Below are 17329 nucleotides of genomic sequence, written 5' to 3'. Positions count from 1 at the left end.
AAATATTAAACTATGGATTCAGTTTCTTCAGTGGATATAGAAGTATTTATATTTTATCTTTTTTCTTATAAAATTTTTTGATAAATTAAGTTGTCTGAAATTTAAAAATTTTATCTCAATTTTTAAATGTATCTGCAGAAAAGTATTTATGTTATTTTTTAGTATTTTTTAAAATGTCTCTGGGATCTGTAGTAATATTCACTCTTTTATTCTTGATACTTGGTTACTTGTGCCTTTTTTTTGGTCTTGATCAGTCTTGTTTGGCTTAACCATTTCATTAAGCTTTTCAATTATTTGAATTATTAAATTCAATTATTAAGCTTTATTGATTTACCTAGCTTTTAGTTTTGGTGATTATTTTTTGTTATTGTTTTGGCTTTATTTTTCCTAAGTAAATGTTTGTTTTCTACTTAATTAAGTTTTGTTTATTGTGTTTATTTATTTTTTTGCTATCTTTAACTTCTTCTGGATTAACTTGTTCTTTTTCTGTTTTCTTGAGATGGGTTAACTTACTTTTTCTAATTTCTTGAGATAGATAATGAGATCACTTATTTTCAGATGTTCGTCCTTTCTGATCTAGTTAGTTAAGACTATATATTTCCAGGGGCACCTGGGTGACCCAATGGGTTAGGCATCTGACTTCGGCTTAGGTCATGGTCTCTCGGTCCATTAGTTCAAGCCCCACATCAGGCTCTGTGCTGACAGCTCAGAGCCTGGAGCCTGCCTCAAATTCTATGTGTCCCTGTCTCTCTGCCCTTCCCCCACTCATGTTCTCTGTCTGTCTCTCAAAAATGAATAAATGTTAAAAAATTAAAAAATAAAAGACTATATATTTCCCTCTCAGCACTGCTTTACCTGAATGCCACAAGTTTGATGTATCATATTTTTATTGACATTAGAATGATTTTCTCATTTAATCTTTGACCCATGGTTATTTAAAAGTATATGCCTAAATTTTCAAACATTTGGAATATTTCTATTCATTTTTTTTTGTTATTGACTTCAACCTGAGTTCCACTGTTATTAGAGAACATTATCTGATTTCAATTATTTGATATTTGTTGATATTTTTGCTATGACCCAGCATATAGTCAATTTTGGTAACTGTTACATGCGCATTTGAAAAGGACGTACTCTGCAACTGACTGTAGTGTTCATTCAGTACATGTTCAATTAGGTCAATTTTGTTAATAATGATATTTAAAGTCTTGTATAACATTATGTTTTTACTAGTCAATAGCGTATATAGAGAGGTATGTAAAAATACAGAAATGCACCTAGGCACCCAGTTGTTTTTTTTTTTTTTAAGTGAAAGAATAATTTGAGCCCAATAATCTATTTAAATCTATTTGAACCTCTGCCTAAGCATGTTGGGAGCCATAGAAGCAAAATTCTCTTTTATTTAGGGCATTAACAGAAGGTAAAAGTTACATAACTAGGCTATTCTTGCCAGTCATCATTTTTGTTGGTGTTCGTGCTTTTGGGGGTCACTATATCAGGATATCACATGCTCCAAACAAGTCCTTTCCCAGAAATTATTAAAAACAACACTCCATGCTACCACCAAACTCATGCAACACCTTATTTATCACTGTGCTCTCACATGAGAGATTATATTCCTACTGCACTGTTCAGGCTATTAGACAAGCCTAATTACAACAAAAATGTATAGAATTTTCCCACTTACTAAGTAACTGCACTCCTTTGCTCTGCTGCTAGATCTTTTAAAACGCTACTCTTTAGGACGCCTGGGTGTCTCAGTCGGTTAAGTGTCGGTTAGGGTCATGGTCTCACGGGTTCATGAGTTTGAGCCCTGCATCCGGCTTCACACTGACAGTGTGGATCCTGCTTGGGATCTCTCTCTCCCTCTCTTTCCGCACCTCCCCTGCTCACGCTCTCTCTCTCTCTCTCTCTCAATAATAAATAAACTTAAATTAAAAAAAAAAAAGAAAATCTTATCATGCCGCTCGCTACCCCATTTAAAAATTGTCCAGGGGAATCCACATTATCTCCAGGAGAAAATTAAATTTCTTTAGCTTGGCACAATAGCCCCGCCAGGGTCTGGCTTCTTTCTGCCTTCTTCTAAAGTTTTATCTCTTCATATACCCCTAAGTTCCAGCTACCTATGGGAATTTCCTGAATGAATCACAGTCTTCTGGCTGCTCCCTTAGTCTAAAGTTTGCCAGTTTTTTGTTTTGTTTTGTTTTGTTTTGTTTATCTCGCTTGCCTGGCTGATGCCTATCTGGTCTCCAGTGGCTCTGATGTCATCTCCTCAAGTGAGTGCCTTGTTATTTGTACATTCCCCTCCTTTTTGCTTTCTTAGCACCTTTGTCACCTCAGGGATCATGCTTGCCATGCTTCATGGCAGGTGCCTATTAGCTATCCATCTTCCCTAATTAAGGAAAAGTTGTGCATTTTCTCCTTTGGATTGTTAGAGCCTGTCATAGTGCCTGCATACAGAAAGCACCCAGCAAATGCTGAATGAGTGTTACAAGTGCAGGCACCCTAATTAATTATAAAAACAAACCAGAAAAATACTCAGATGGCATTGGCAGATGACATTAAAACATAAATCTGAGGGTCACTTAGAGTATCCCACTTTAGGGCTGTTTTAGGAGGAATTGTTCTAATTTACTTTCTGTGGCATTTAGGTAAGTGGCAGGGGATGGGAGTGACATGGAGGAAACAGGTGTGTGAAAAGTACACAGAGATGTTTTTGCCTTACAAATACACGGATGTGATGAACTGAAACACTGAGTGTTTTATTCAAAAGAGTTTTTAGGACTCATGATTCCCTGGAACCTGCACGGGAAGTGTTTTAAAAGATCCAGTTCCCTTTTACATTCTTTCAAATTAAACAAAGCCTGTCTGAGATAACAGCCATCCTTGGCCCCGGTGGCATTTTTGTTGCTGCTTATCCATTCTCAAAGGGAATAACCTGGGGCAGAAAGGACCGATAATAAGAAACCATATTTCCTGGCTTTTTATTCCAGTTTATTTTTGCTTGGTAGGCTTTTCTGATGATTTCATTGTAGTAGTGTCTAAAGCTCAACGAATATATGTGCTTTCAAAGCATAGTATAGGAGGGTTTTTAGGACGTCACCTGGGTGGGGAGTAGTGCTTAGTCCATTGTAGGGCAGTTTTCTGGGTTATGAAGTTGAGTCAAAAAGTTGTTTCCTAATAAAATCAACCCCATTGGTTCTAGAAAATTATCCATTCCAACAGCTTTTCAAATTCAAAAATATGGTGTTCGGCCTTTCCTCACTTAGTTCCTCTCTTCTGATGCTTATATGCGTTTCAAATAATGGCATGGTCTCAAGGTAACTCAGCATCCAGGACTTGCTCTGGGCTTGAGGGCATGGGAAACTAAGTAACACAGCATTTCATCATATGCCTTGTAGCTGGGAAGCCTGGGGAAAGCAGCTTCTGTAGAGAAGTGGAGGACTCGGGTAAAGATGCCGTGGTTCATCCACAATAAAATTATACCCTTCATAACAGAAAGGCATATTGCCAAAGTTTGAAAGCATAAGCTAGTCCTAAAATGGTGTTGCACTTCTATATTGGAACCATTATCTGGCAGCCATGGTGACAGAAATAAATGTAGTGCTGGAAACTATGAACATTCACGCAGAAGAGATACTTTATTATTGGTATTGTTGTATATTTCCCTTTTCCCTCCCTCAGCTTTCTCCCTCTCTCCCTTCCTTTAGGTGCCTGGACCAAAATTTCTTATGAATAGTATTAAATAGCTAGTTATATAGAGTAGAGCTTACCTGGGATTGGTCCTTTGGGACCTTGGCTTTTAGGTGAAATGAATCCACATGGAAAAATACCCAGACAAATTTCACTAGGAAAACAAAGGAGGGCATCCGAGCCTTCCTCCTTTAGCTAGTCTTCTCCAAAGTTAACAAAAATACTTTATAACATGGGTATGAGAGATCTTGGCTATTTTTAGACAACTCTTCTTAAGATGGATTCAAATCTAGGGATTTGGTGGCAGTGGTGAAAGAGCTAATTTGAAACTCTTCCATTCACGAAGCTACAGTTTCATGTGGTAGGTAGGGAAGGACAGGGCATCATATTCCAAGAAGGATAAGGAGGAGAGGGTGTAGAGGGGGCCAGTGGAGAAACACCCACCTGAATGCTGTCTTAGAGCTCAACAATATTTGAAAATAAGGACATTTGGAATTTTCTAGGGTTTGTGTGGTGGCTGCATAAAGCATAAAGCTGGCAGCTATGTGGACAGGGACAGCTATGGCTTGTGTTTGATGGGTGCCAGTCCAAATAGGAGCTGGGCGTCTAAAAAGTTGATCACCATTTACTTCTTTTTTTCTAAAAAAAAAAAAGTTTATATATTTTTCCTATTGTCGTGTTTTGTTTCTTTTAAATTTCTTTTCCTGTCTCAATATGTTTGCTTTTTATTACATTATGATTTCCGCTCTCACCTTTGTTTCACAGATCCATGTTTTCTTGAATTTTATTGAACACAAAGCAGATGTTCCCTGAAACTTACTTCTGTTGCCATTAGTGAATTTTATTTTTGAAAGTGAGTCCTTGCTCTTCATTTTGAGTGCTGTATTCTCTTTCTTTAATGCTGAATCTTTTCATTGATATGTTTTATATATATTATATATATAATATTATGTTTTATATAAGTATATATTATAAGTATATATTATAAGTATATACATAAGTATATATGATATATAATATATAATATATAATAATGTATATGTATATATATATATATATTTCTGTTTAGTTGTTCTTGAACAAAGAGAGGTGACTGTCAACTAGGTGCTCTCCATAAACACACTGAGTGTGTCCTAGGTTTCCTTTGTGTCCACCAGGGTGTAGGTAGAATCTTTTGCTCATCTCGTAAGCCAGGGAAATGGGAACAGATAAGAATTTTTAGTACTTCTTATGCATCCTAAAGGTACTTTATTCTGTATTATTTCTTCTCTGGGTTTGTTGAAGTCACTCAGTTATGGGTTTGCTTCTGTTTACAACTTTCTGTCGTGTCAGACCTTCACAGCGGATACATAAATGTGGCTGTGCCCAATGTCTGACTGGCACGACTGGTGACTACATCAGGATGGAGCCCCACACTGTTGATTTTCTGCTACTTGTGGTACCAAGCCTGGGACTTTCCAGGGGAGATGATTTTCAGCACTCTAATCTGAACTGTGGAGTGGGATTCCAGGTGATGCTTTCCCTGGGAGCCCCACTCCTGTTCTGGCCTGTGGTCCTGGTGCGAGATCACAAGATGATATCCAACTCTTCTAGACTTGTATTGCCCCGATATTGTGCTTTCCTGGGAGTAGGGATCTTTAAGAATAGTGGATTCAAAGCAGTATTCCATATAATGTTCTTAATAATTTCAGTTGTTTTTGACGATTATAATTGCTTTTTGGTTCATAAAAGTGACATAGGAAGCCCTTCTACTAGGAACAGGAGCTTGTCTTGGGAGAAGACCTGTCAGTCATTTTTATATTTCCTTGGCCTTATATAATTAGGATTGTGTTTCATCTGCCATTTGTTAAAATCTTTGAAACTACTTGTCTATTTTGTAAAGACTGGCTTAGTGAAATCTAGGTCATGAATTCACAATCCATTTAATGGGAGAACCATGAATGTACTCTCACCCTTGAAAGATCACTGTCCTAGAGTATGCCTTCAAGTTTATTGTTTTTTTGTTTTGTTTTGTTTTGTTTTGGAAAATCATATTAATGATGGATTTTTGAAGTTATCCACACCTGAGAATATATTTGTAGGCAATTCTACTGTATAGATACAGACATAGATCTCTTGAATTATACCACATTATTCTTTAAAAAATGGTATTACTTTTAAATTGCTCTCTGGTATTTGGCATGGTAGAATTCTATGGCCAGCTACATTTCTATTTACTTTGTAAGTCATATATTTTCTCAAACGTTTTCAGGTTCTTTTCTCTATTCCTTGAAATGAAAAATTACAACAGCAAATGTTGGATGTTTTATTTATTTTTTCCTGGTTTTATCTGATCCCTTTTCATCCTCTTACAAAAGGCTTTCTTCAGTCTAGGAAAACTTATTTGACTAAAGCTGCTTCTGTTTGTTTATTTCTTATGGAAGCCCTATTGCAGGTAGACAGAATCATCTGGTCCTTACTTCTATTAGTCTTACGTTTTGCCTAGCCATTTTTTTTTTTTTTTTTTTTTACTTTTGGTTCATTCCTCTTAGGTTTTGAGATTTGACATGGGTCCTATTAGAGATTCGTGTCAATTCCTGGTGGAATCTTTAAACCCCAAATGAAGGGAGAAAATTAAAAAAAATTTTTTTTTAATTTACCCTCATTTGACTTTGCTGGTTGAGATTCCAGACATCTTGGGGGTAGTTGGGCCCCTGTAGGTGAGAGTCCAAATTAGAGGCAGACTTAGCCAGGAATGTGTTTTGCTAAAGAACTTCCATTCCTTATTTGGAATAGCTCTCAGGGCTCACAGCTACAACAATCTCCCCATTCTTTGGCAGGCTGGCTGTCCACTGTGTGTGAGTGACTGGTAAGCCCTTCCTGCCAACTCCTTGTCCTGCTGCCCCTGAAATCCAGAACACTTCCTAGTGCTGCTAATGGGAGCCACAGGGCTGATCCTTACCTCTAAGCCCACAGAGGCCTCTGCTGGTTTCCTTTGCCTATTTTCCCATTACGTGCTGGAGATTCACAAGTCCAGTAGTGACCATCCTCAATCTAATTTCTTCTGTATTTTATATCACTGAAATTCCTGGGAATTTCTTTTGTGTGGCTGACCTACTGTTTAAGGTTAATCCAGAACTTTTCCTCAGTATTTACAGGTGATCATTTTCATGTAGATCTGGAGGGGAGTAGTCTACACCTGGCCAAGAAGTGACCTATTATCTCTTATGATGGCAAATCTGAGGATATTTTGAAGTCAGGAACATGGGCATAGCCTTGGGAAATGGAGACTTCATGATACTCTTAGGTATATTGCTAGAATGTTTCCTGTCTGGCTGCCTCTGATGATCAAGGTCACTGAATAACAGCAACAATAATAGTAACAATTGCCTTCAGAAAAACAAAGAGGAAATGAGGAGATGTTGGTCAAAGAATAGAGACTTTTAGTTATAAGATGAATAAGTTTTGGGGATCTAATGTGTTTTGGTGATTATAGCACCGTGATTATAGTTAGCAAGTATTAGTTTCAAGTATTGTATACTTGAAAGTTGCCAACAGAGTAAATCTTAAATGTCTTTGCCGCACACACACACACACACACACACACAAACAGGTTGTAAATATTTGAGATTATGAATGTGTTAAGTAATCCTATTCTGGTAATCATTTTTGCAGTATATACATGTGTCAAATCACTGTGTTGCACACCTTAAATTTATACAATGTGATGTGTTAATTATATTAAAGCTAGAAAAAATCCACATGATTGATGTGAACATATTAATATCAATTTGATTTAATCTTTATATCAACTTAGAACATTTGGTGGTTGAATCTCCCATTTTTTTTTTTTTTAGCTGACACTCAGAGAAGTTAAATAACTGGCCTGGTATAGCATAGCTAATATGTTGGGGTATGGGGCTCAGACCCAAGGTTGTCCTCAAAGTTTCTGCTCTTTTCTTTACCTAGTGTCACACAGCCCAAGGAGTTTGTTCAACCTCCATATCTCTGGTATTTACAGTGTTCTCAGTTACTGGACTTTGATCTTCTGCTGTCATTTTATTGCTCTCATATATGCTAACCCCTTCTCTGTGGGGATAATGTTGATATAAATAAGAGAGCATATTTTATCATTTCTTTTACATTGTCTGGAATACCTGACCAGCAGTGAGGAAGGTCTTGTCTTCATTACCTTGGTTTATCATCCAGCCTCTCCACCCCCCCACCCCTCCACCCCCCACCCCTACCCCCTGCTTAGAGCTGGGGTATTAATCTGCAAGGAATTCCTCCTGTCCAGGAAAATAGTTTCTCTTCATGTATTCCTTATGTAGCCCTCTATGGGTATTTTGGTGGTCTGACTCTCCTTACCTATCCTGGAACACCCGTTGGCCATGAGGTTACCCATGCAGGCTCATGAAGCTGGTCACTGCTGAACAAACATAACATAGTCTTCAACACAGTGGAATCTCCAGTGGCATTTGGTGAATATTGCTGCTGCTCATGCTTTAATACGTCCAATTAGAACCAAAAAAATTGAAATCAGAGAAGCAGCAAAATCATTGGTAATTTAGGGAACTCTTAGATAAAAGATAGCTAGAAGTCTTGGGGGTGGTCAGTGCCTGGTGGATGAGAACATTTTTTGTTTTTGCTTCACATTGGCAAAAACGTATGTGTTTGTTTTATAACTTGCTCTTTTGAGAAATACTGGTCTACTCCATCACTAGATTTGTGTTTTCCTTTCAGGTATATTGGGATAAATAAAAATATTCAATGGCTGTAAAATCTGTCACTATAATTGTAAGATTGTTCTTTGTTTCCTCTATTCTAGTTTAGTCATGTCTTTTTTTTCCCCCTAGGCTACGGTCTTTGGTCAAACAATTAGAGAGAGGAGAGGCTTCAGTGGTAGATCTTAAGAAGAATTTGGAATATGCAGCCACGGTACTTGAATCCGTGTACATTGATGAAACCAGGTAAGCTAGAAATGACAGAAGTTAGTGCACTGATGGGAAGTTTTCTGTCATGTGGTTTTCTGAAATGTCCCCCATGGCCTGTATGGGGTAGCAGTCAAATGACTGGTCATGGCACTTTAGTTTCCACAAAGGAATCAGGTAGATTTTCACCCTTACACATCCTCTGTACCTCCTCATCTAGAAAAGAAGCTACTTGAACTTCTCTCACATGGCCTTTATGACAATGAAGTGAGATAATGTAAGAGGAGAAGAAATGATTTTTAAAAATATGGTAAGATTTCTTATCAAGTGTAGAGTTCCACTGTAATTATTGCACATTGTCAGCCTCAGCCTAAAAATTATGTTCGTGTTTTAATTCACATCTGTCTCTAAGCGGAAACTCCTGAAGTGGTAGTGAAGCATTTATCCCCTTAAGCACCGAGAATTCCTCCTTCAATCTTACATGTTACTGATTTTCTTAATAGACTCATCCCACTTGAATTACCCAAAAGTATGAAAGCACTTCCAGTCACCAAATGCATTTGAAAATAGCAAAACGGCTTTTCTTTTGAAAAATGTTGACATGGTAAATATGAAAATCTTATCTTCTTTTTCCTAATTCAGACAGGCTCCTCTGTCAGTCTTACTTTCCTGTACCAGATTCCAATCTGAAAGGATTTCCCCCTGATCTAAGAATTATGTATGTGACTTAGTGTTTGGTGACATGCTTGGTTCCTAATTTAAGGAAATTTGATATCTTAGTTTTTTCCCAAATGTTTCATTTTCTCCCCTGCCCCCCATTTGATGTGTCTAAAGGGGGGAAAAAAAGAACCTTTTTTAAAAAACCCTTTTTATGAACACCTGTTTGTACTGCTTATTTTTAGCAGGGCTTAATATAAATATAAAATATAATTTTATTATAACTCATTACTATTTATGTTCTCTTCTGGTGGTCTGACCTATGAACAAGTTTGAAAAGTCAGGTAAGCACATCTGACTTACGTAACTGAGCTCAAATAAAGAACTGAATTATATTGGAAATTGTTCTTGAATTTAGAATTTAAATTTCTATAATGTGCTATCAAACTAGAAAGAATATCAGTTGACATCATTTCAGATGTTTATTATTTCAGAGGACTGGGTTGATGTGATTTGGATAATATTTTACAAAGTAGTTCTTTTTCTCTTTTAAATTAAATTTTTAAAAAAATATTTATTTTATTTTATTTTAAACTTATTTTTATTAAAAATTTATTTATAATTGATGTATAACATTGGGTAACTTTCAGTTGTACAGTGGGTTGATTTATTATATGTTATATATTATAATGTTACCACCATAGCGTTAGCTAACACCTCTATCAGGTCACATAATCATCATTATTTTTTTGTGGTGGGAACAATTAAGATCTAGTCTCTTAGCAACTTCGGAGTTTGTGATACAGTATTATTGTCTATAGCAAAGTCTTTAAATATTCTTTTTTTAAACCCAAAATAATGCCACATGGTCCATCTCTAAAATAAACCTCCCTGTGAATGCATGTTTAAGTGGAGGATTTATATCCCATTCAAATTCTACAAACCTAGGAATACAGATACTGGGTGCTCCTTAGTGCAGTGGGTCTGAGACCTACAGCCTGAAATGGAGTGTATTTGACTTCCTCTGAGTTCTGTGTTTCTTTGTCCAGTCTGGTAGGCAGAACCATCCTGAAACATAAATGGTGAGGTTTTACAAGCCTTACTAAAAACATGCTGTATTTTTTGTGGCCATTTTTATCTGGTTTCGTTGTACCTATGTATGCAGGTGGGGTAGAAAGAAGGAGCAGCTGTTTTGAACAGAGAGCTCTAACTTCAGATTTAATCTCAGTGTCCTGGTTGTATTTCCTCCGTTCAGGCGACTCCTGGATACAGAGGATGAACTCAGTGACATTCAGTCAGATGCAGTGCCTTCTGAGGTCCGAGACTGGCTGGCCTCCACCTTCACGAGGCAGATGGGGATGATGCTCAGAAGGAGCGAGGAGAAGCCACGGTTCAAGAGCATTGTCCATGCAGTGCAGGCCGGGATATTTGTGGAGAGGTAAAGACAGCTGTCATTCAATGACCAAAGCAGCAAAAGGAACACCAGTTTCCAACAACTGAAAGCTTTTCTTTGATTTAATTTTGGTGTCTTTATAAACCAGAAAATTCTGGTGGAAACAGATAGTCTTGAGTGAGAGATTGCCAAAACATATCTATTTAATCTCTGTAGCATCATTAGGACAAGCGTTTGCCTTTGCTCAGAATGCTTTCTGTTAACTAGAAAAGATCTGGTTTGAGTTTTAAAAAAGGCCATCATCTAATCCATCATCCTTTGACATATGTGGATAGTGCCTGCATTTGGAACAGGGCAAAGATGCCTTGAGGTTGTTGACCCAGAGGGACCAGTTTGTTGAAAGGCTTTGAGTTCCCCATGACACTTTCCAATTTTGTTGGCCATTTTGCTCTTTAAGTTAAATTGCCCCCTTCCCCAGAAATAGATTGCAGTAATTGATTTCTTCTTCCTATAATCCTTACTGCACAAATCAATTTATTCTTCCTATGACCCTCATTACACAGTTACAGGTTTTAGAAATGCCACATTCAGTTCAGAGTTCACCTGGGACATTTTTCTTTTTGTTTCTGACAGTTCTAAAGAACAAGCTCTTCCAAATGGGTTGCCCATAGGAGTTCCTCATTCAGGTTAAAGTGCTACTTTGCATACTGTCTATGCTGTACTATAATTCACTTCTGGCAGAAGAAGTGACCCAATTTAATAATTGACTTTCCAATTTGGGGCACAGAGATTAATTTTTTTTTGTTTCTTTCCAATGGTTCACGTATTTGGGATTGCTTTAATTTCTCTTGAATTTAACTCTTTCTTAGTCGTCTTGAATGACTATGAAAAAGGTTGTAAAACACCATTACGTTTCTTGGTGCACCCAACGACATGACTTCTCATTATTTGTCAGCACTTAGTATAAGTGTGTGTCCTGCTAATTCCTGTTTGTAAGGTATGACATTGCATTTTTCCCTTCTGACTTTGCCAGAATGTATAGACGGACATCAAACATGGTTGGACTGAGCTACCCACCAGCTGTTATTGAAGCATTAAAGGTAATACCAATGAAAAGATCTTACAGTGTACACGGTATCCTATAAAAAGTATAGTTACATTTGTTGTTAGAAAATGAGAGGCTTTCATGTACAGGTTTCCCAGTCATTCTTGACTTCTTATTTTTCACTTATCTGTTCTTACAGTATCACAATCTTTTTGCCTTTGTCTTGCTAATTTTTTTTTCTTTCTTTCTTTCTTTCTGTTGTTTGTTTGTTTATTTATAAATGCTTATTTATTTATTTTGAGAGAGAGAGAGAGAGACAGGGGGAGAGAGAGAATGAGTAGGGAAGGGCCAGAGAGAGAAGGGGAGAGAAGAAAGAGAGAATCCCAAGTAGGCTCCATGCTCAGCAAGAGCCTGACACGGGGCTCAATCTCATGGTGGCGAGATCATGACCGTGAAATCATGACCTGAACTGAAATCAAGAGTCAGATATTTAACCAACTGAGCCACCCAGGCGCCCTGATAATTTTTTAAATCACACAGTGTGGGTTTCATATTTTTCTACATCACCATCAGAAGGATCTTTGCTGATCAAAGTGGTATCATTATCTGATTATCTACTCTAAGCCCATTTTGTAGATGAAGAAACTGAGACTTAGTGAAATTTTTAAAAAGATACAGTTAATTAGAGCCAGAGCTAAAGTTTGATACCAGAGTTCCAATCACATTGTAAGCTCTCAGTAACGTTTTACTGCATGAATGTGTGTCCCCAGAACCCATGTATCCTACTGTTTACCCAAGACTCCCACTGAGCCCAAAAGTTCCATGAGAAGTTACATAGACATTTGAGTCTAAGTGTGCTAAGTCCTGGAGAGTTATTTTGCCAGGCAAGCTCTTGGAATTGTATAGAATATCTCTAAAAGCCTCAAAGTGGATGTATTCCTCTAGATATGCATCCGTTCAGGTCCACTGGTTTGAGGTTATCCTGGCTGTACTAAAGCGGATCTGGCTTCTGGATTTGAGGGTGGGGCTGTGCTAAGGGCCAGATCACTTGGCTCCTTGACATTGATGATGTCTGTACATGGAATCATCCATTTGCTCAGGGACATCCTAGCATTATTACTATTGTTAAATGTATTGTTGTCTTTCTCTGAAACCTGAAACATGTATTACCTGATGATATTTTTGGAAGATAACTTAAATTACCTATTTATGGAATCAGGGATGGGAGTGCTTAATTCAATGTCAAGAGTGAGCCTTTTGGGGCCATTTTGATTATATATTTCATAGTCTCTTTCTCTTGCTGCAAGAACATTCACTAATTGAATTTGTGAGACCCTGTATTCAGATTCTCAGTTCTCCATTTTCTGCCTCTTAGCTCATCCTAAGAACAGGAAAGATACTCAAGAAGGTTACAGCAAGAAGACACGTTTCCTGTCACTCCTTTTCAATCCCCCACCAGTGCCCAATACATTGGTGAAATTCGTAGCGACGTTTCTCATTTAATCAGTGAAATCGCTTCACGAGATCTGATGTTTCATAACACCCATTATGAAGCTGCATTGATTTTCTTAACGGAACCTGAAACATTCAATGAAAGCTTAGGGACATTAAAAGAAGCCTTTATCTTATAACTTCTTCTTTTATTGTGAACATCAATACAGGTAGTTATACCTGTGCTAAGAAATTTATGAAAATATTTCTTCTAAATTGGAGCGTCTTTTCTATGCAAAATAACTGAAGAAAATGTGGAGCAACCTGGGATATCCATGAATTGTTATTTTTTAGCTTAGGGAAAAGTAATTCTCAGATGAGCACATGTTGTCTTTCTGAGGGGAAAGGAACCTAGATGATACAGCCCAAGAATAAGTACTAACTCTCCAAATTACTACCCTTCTCCACAAGTATTGCTGATAATGTGCATAAGGCTAAAGCTTCCCTTTGTCTTGATCCTGTCCGCTGTTTACTGGGGAAGTTCAAGATTTTTTTACAATGTAATATTTCTACCCCACCCCCCACCCCCCAAGACTTTGGTTTTATCTGCAGTGGATTGAAGGGGAGTTGGCAAGATCACACAGATATTCTTTTTTTTTTCTTTCCTTTTTCTTTTTTTTTTTTGTTTTAGGTGGTGCTTGTTAGGAAAGGTTATTTCTACTTCATTGCCAGCAGTTTATATGGAACCACTATTGTTTCCTTCTATTATAGAAAATTTCCTGAAAGACTTAGAAAATACAATTCAGTAAAATAACCATCATGCCACTGACGTGTTAACCTTTGTGATTAATGTAAGAACAGGGCATAAAATCACACTTAAATAAGAGAATAATTAACCACCACCAATCTCTAAATTTGAAATTTTTGTTCTTTTAATTTTTTCCATCCAATATATGCTAGCTTCTCATTTGGGGAGTTTTCTCTCTAATCTTTTGAGGTGGGGTTATTGAAATTATAGAAGTGTTGTTATTGTTTAGAAGGCAGCTGTTGTGTAACTTAGAAAGAGACACCCTGGGCAGACTCCAGGTTGAAAGTGGGAGGAAATGAGGAGTTTCGGGCTATGTTAGACTGATAGGAAGTTCATGAAATTTTTCTTCGGGAATGGGCCTTGGGCCAAGTTTGGTAAGACAGGAAGAATGGCTTAAGACAGTTAAAGTAGGTGCTTGTTAAAAATGGATTCTGCAAGTCCCTCACCCGAGAATCAGCATTTTTTTCCTGAGCACCTTGGGTGGTTCTGAAGAACATTAAAATTGGAGAATCACAACTACGGCCCTTTTAAAAATGAGTGGCAGACTCTGGAAAACAGTGTGGAGGTTCCTCAAAAAATTAAAAATAGATCTACCCTATGACCCAGCAATAGCACTGCTAGGAATTTACCCAAGGGAAACAGGAGTGCTGATGCATAGGGGCACTTGTATCCCAATGTTTATAGCAGCACTTTCAACAATAGCCAAATTATGGAAAGAGCCTAAATCTCCATCAACTGACAAATGCATAAAGAAGTTGTGGTTTATATATACAATGGAATACTACTTGGCAATGAGAAAGAATGAAATATGGCCTTTTGTAGCAACGTGGATGGAACTGGAGAGTGTGATGCTAAGTGAAATAAGCCATACAGAGAAAGACAGATACCATATGGTTTCACTCTTATGTGGATCCTGAGAAACTTAACAGGAACCCATGGGGGAGGGGAAGGAAAAAAAAAAAAAGAGGTTAGAGTGGGAGACAGCCAAAGCATAAGAGACTCAAAAACTGAGAACAAACTGAGGGTTGATGAGGGGTGGGAGGGAGGGGAAAGTGGGTGATGGGCATTGAGGAGGTCACCTGTTGGGAGGCACACTGGATGTTGTATGGAAACCAATTTGACAATAAATTTCATATTAAAAAAATAATAAACATATTCTTTATTTAAAAAAATAAAAATGAGTGGCAGGAGAGAACATCCATCTCACTATTCACACTCTTCCTCCTGTTTCCCTAACTCCTAATATTCAGAATAAATAATGACTTCTTACTGTGATGATTTCTCAATTTTCAGTGACAGCCTTTCTCTTTTCTATTCATTTGAGAGAATAGGATTAAAAAATCACAAAATGTTTTCCCACCTACTGAGTTGTCTGTGGACTTTTCCTTAGGACTAATGGTCAGACGATGGATGGCATGACAGTGGCAATTATGGTAGCTAAGGTGAAGCTTTAGGTCTTGGGTTATCTTAAATGGCCCCGCTGTCTATGGCCTGGGCCCTGTTGGGCATTTAGGGCATGAGACCTCAGTCACAGCATATATTCACTGAGTTTACAATGCCTTCTGTTGGCAGTGATATCAGTGGGACTGTTACCTGGATCTGCTACCAAATGGCATTAGCCAATTCCTCTCGTCTTTCAGAGGTTGCCATCTGTAAAAGTGGGGAAAGTAACACCTATTTCTAGAGTTGTGAGGGCTAGCAAATGTACATTAACACTTCTCTCACTGAGCCTGGCACAGAAAATATGCTCAGTACTTAGAGCTATTTCTTTAGTTGTTATAATGGAGGAGAAATTATAGAAGGCTGAGGTGAGGTTACCAGTAAGTGTCAGTTGAAGCAATCCACTGAAACCCTTTTGGAAAAGTTTTGTTTTCCCTATATATGATTCAGTTTTCCTGTGCCCTGGCATCCAAGAGAGAGACTCTAGTGGCCTTAGGATGATCTTTGGCGGTTGGGATGTTTGAGACGGGACAGGATTGGAATAGCTGGCTGATGTTGGAATGCACTGAGGGCTGAGGTGAGAGCCACTTAGGTTAACAGTTCCAGACCACCAGAGTCTCTTCCAGGGAAGCATCTGACACTTTACCTTGACTCAACATGGTCTCACATGGGTCCTTATTGTCATGCTTATGGCAGGACACTGTCTTTACTGAAAGTTAACCCTCCCCACCCCTTTTTAAGTTTATTTATTTATTTATGAGAGAGAGGGAGGGAGAGAGAGAGAGAGAGAGAGAGAGAGAGAGAGAGAGAATGCACAAGTGGGGAAGGGGCAGAGAGAAAAAGGGAAGGAGAGAGAATCCCAAGCAGGCTCTGTACCACCAGTGCCGAGCCTGATGTGGAGCTCAAACTCACAAACCACGAGATCATGACCTGAGCCAAGGTTGGAAGCTTTAACTAACTGAGCCACCCAGGCACCCCTGAAAGTGAAACTCTTGACACAAGAAACCAAATAACTGTTGCTTTAACTATTGCTTAAATGCACTTTTGTTTACTACATCCACAAGTGGCTGACTATAAGTCAAAGACACATCAGACAAGTTTACATATATCTTGGAGTCTATATCTTTATGGACATATAAACCTTTGAACTTCAAGAATGGTGTGTGAGGAGCGCCTTCAGCTTAGGTCTTAGTTTTACTTTTTTTAGTAAAGTGACTTACAGATTTGAGGGCTAGGTTCTCAGATCAGTGACTCCAAAAGTTGTAGCATTTTTCTGTTTTGTGAAATGAAATCTTTCTCCACGGTTTTAGCTCAGCGGTTTGAACTGAAGTGACATATTACTTGTATTCTGTATCAGGCATTTTTCTGAAGATTTTAAGTGGGTTAATGTTCTCAACTGTGGACTAAGAGGAAGTCCATAGGTAATAGTAAGGGACTGGGGAGAAGTTTGGAGGAGGCAAGCACCCTAGGTTGTTGTGAAGTGAATAAAGATGGGAAGTTCAGCGGTGTAGTGAACAGGCTTAATGGAAAGAGCCTGAGCTGAGGCATCTGTTGACTGTTTTTGTGTCCTCGCCCCCACTTGTGTCTATAACACTTCATTTGTGGTGCGTCTGAGGGAAATGCACTTCTCAGTTTTCTCATCTGTAAGATGTGACCAATACTGCCTACCACTTAGGGTTGTTTTCAGGACAAATCATGTGTTTATCACACATCACAATGCCTAGCATGTGGTAGGCACTCCATAAATTAGAGCTGTTGTTACAAATAGTAAGACTACTTAAAATTATTTTATCAGTACATGCTACTTATGTGTGCCAAATTGGAAAAAGTTGAGGGCGGAAAGGGTGTTAGAGTTTTGGGCTGTGAAAATCCTGGGTGAGGGTTATGGGGTAACTCCCAAGTGGGGAGACTGGTAGCTGTGCAAGTGGCTATGGACTAAGGCATTCTTTCTC

General features: G+C 38.1%; 1 protein-coding gene across 5 annotated transcripts in view; it reads left to right on the top strand.

The window, feature by feature from the left end:
* PDE1C (phosphodiesterase 1C) overlaps positions 1–17329 on the top strand; it is a 514714-nt gene that overhangs the window by 398173 nt on the left and 99212 nt on the right. For all 5 annotated transcript variants that reach the window (XM_047849292.1, XM_047849290.1, XM_047849293.1 and 2 more), the window contains 3 exons: positions 8529–8642; positions 10516–10698; positions 11687–11753. In XM_047849292.1, the coding sequence (XP_047705248.1) occupies positions 8529–8642; positions 10516–10698; positions 11687–11753 (364 nt within the window). The remainder of the gene's footprint in view (positions 1–8528; positions 8643–10515; positions 10699–11686; positions 11754–17329) is intronic.

The sequence above is a fragment of the Prionailurus viverrinus genome, chromosome A2 (assembly GCF_022837055.1).
Source record: "Prionailurus viverrinus isolate Anna chromosome A2, UM_Priviv_1.0, whole genome shotgun sequence".
Lineage (NCBI taxonomy): Eukaryota > Metazoa > Chordata > Mammalia > Carnivora > Felidae > Prionailurus > Prionailurus viverrinus.
Note: the sequence above shows the minus strand (reverse complement) of the source record. Positions and strands in the feature narration are given on the sequence as shown.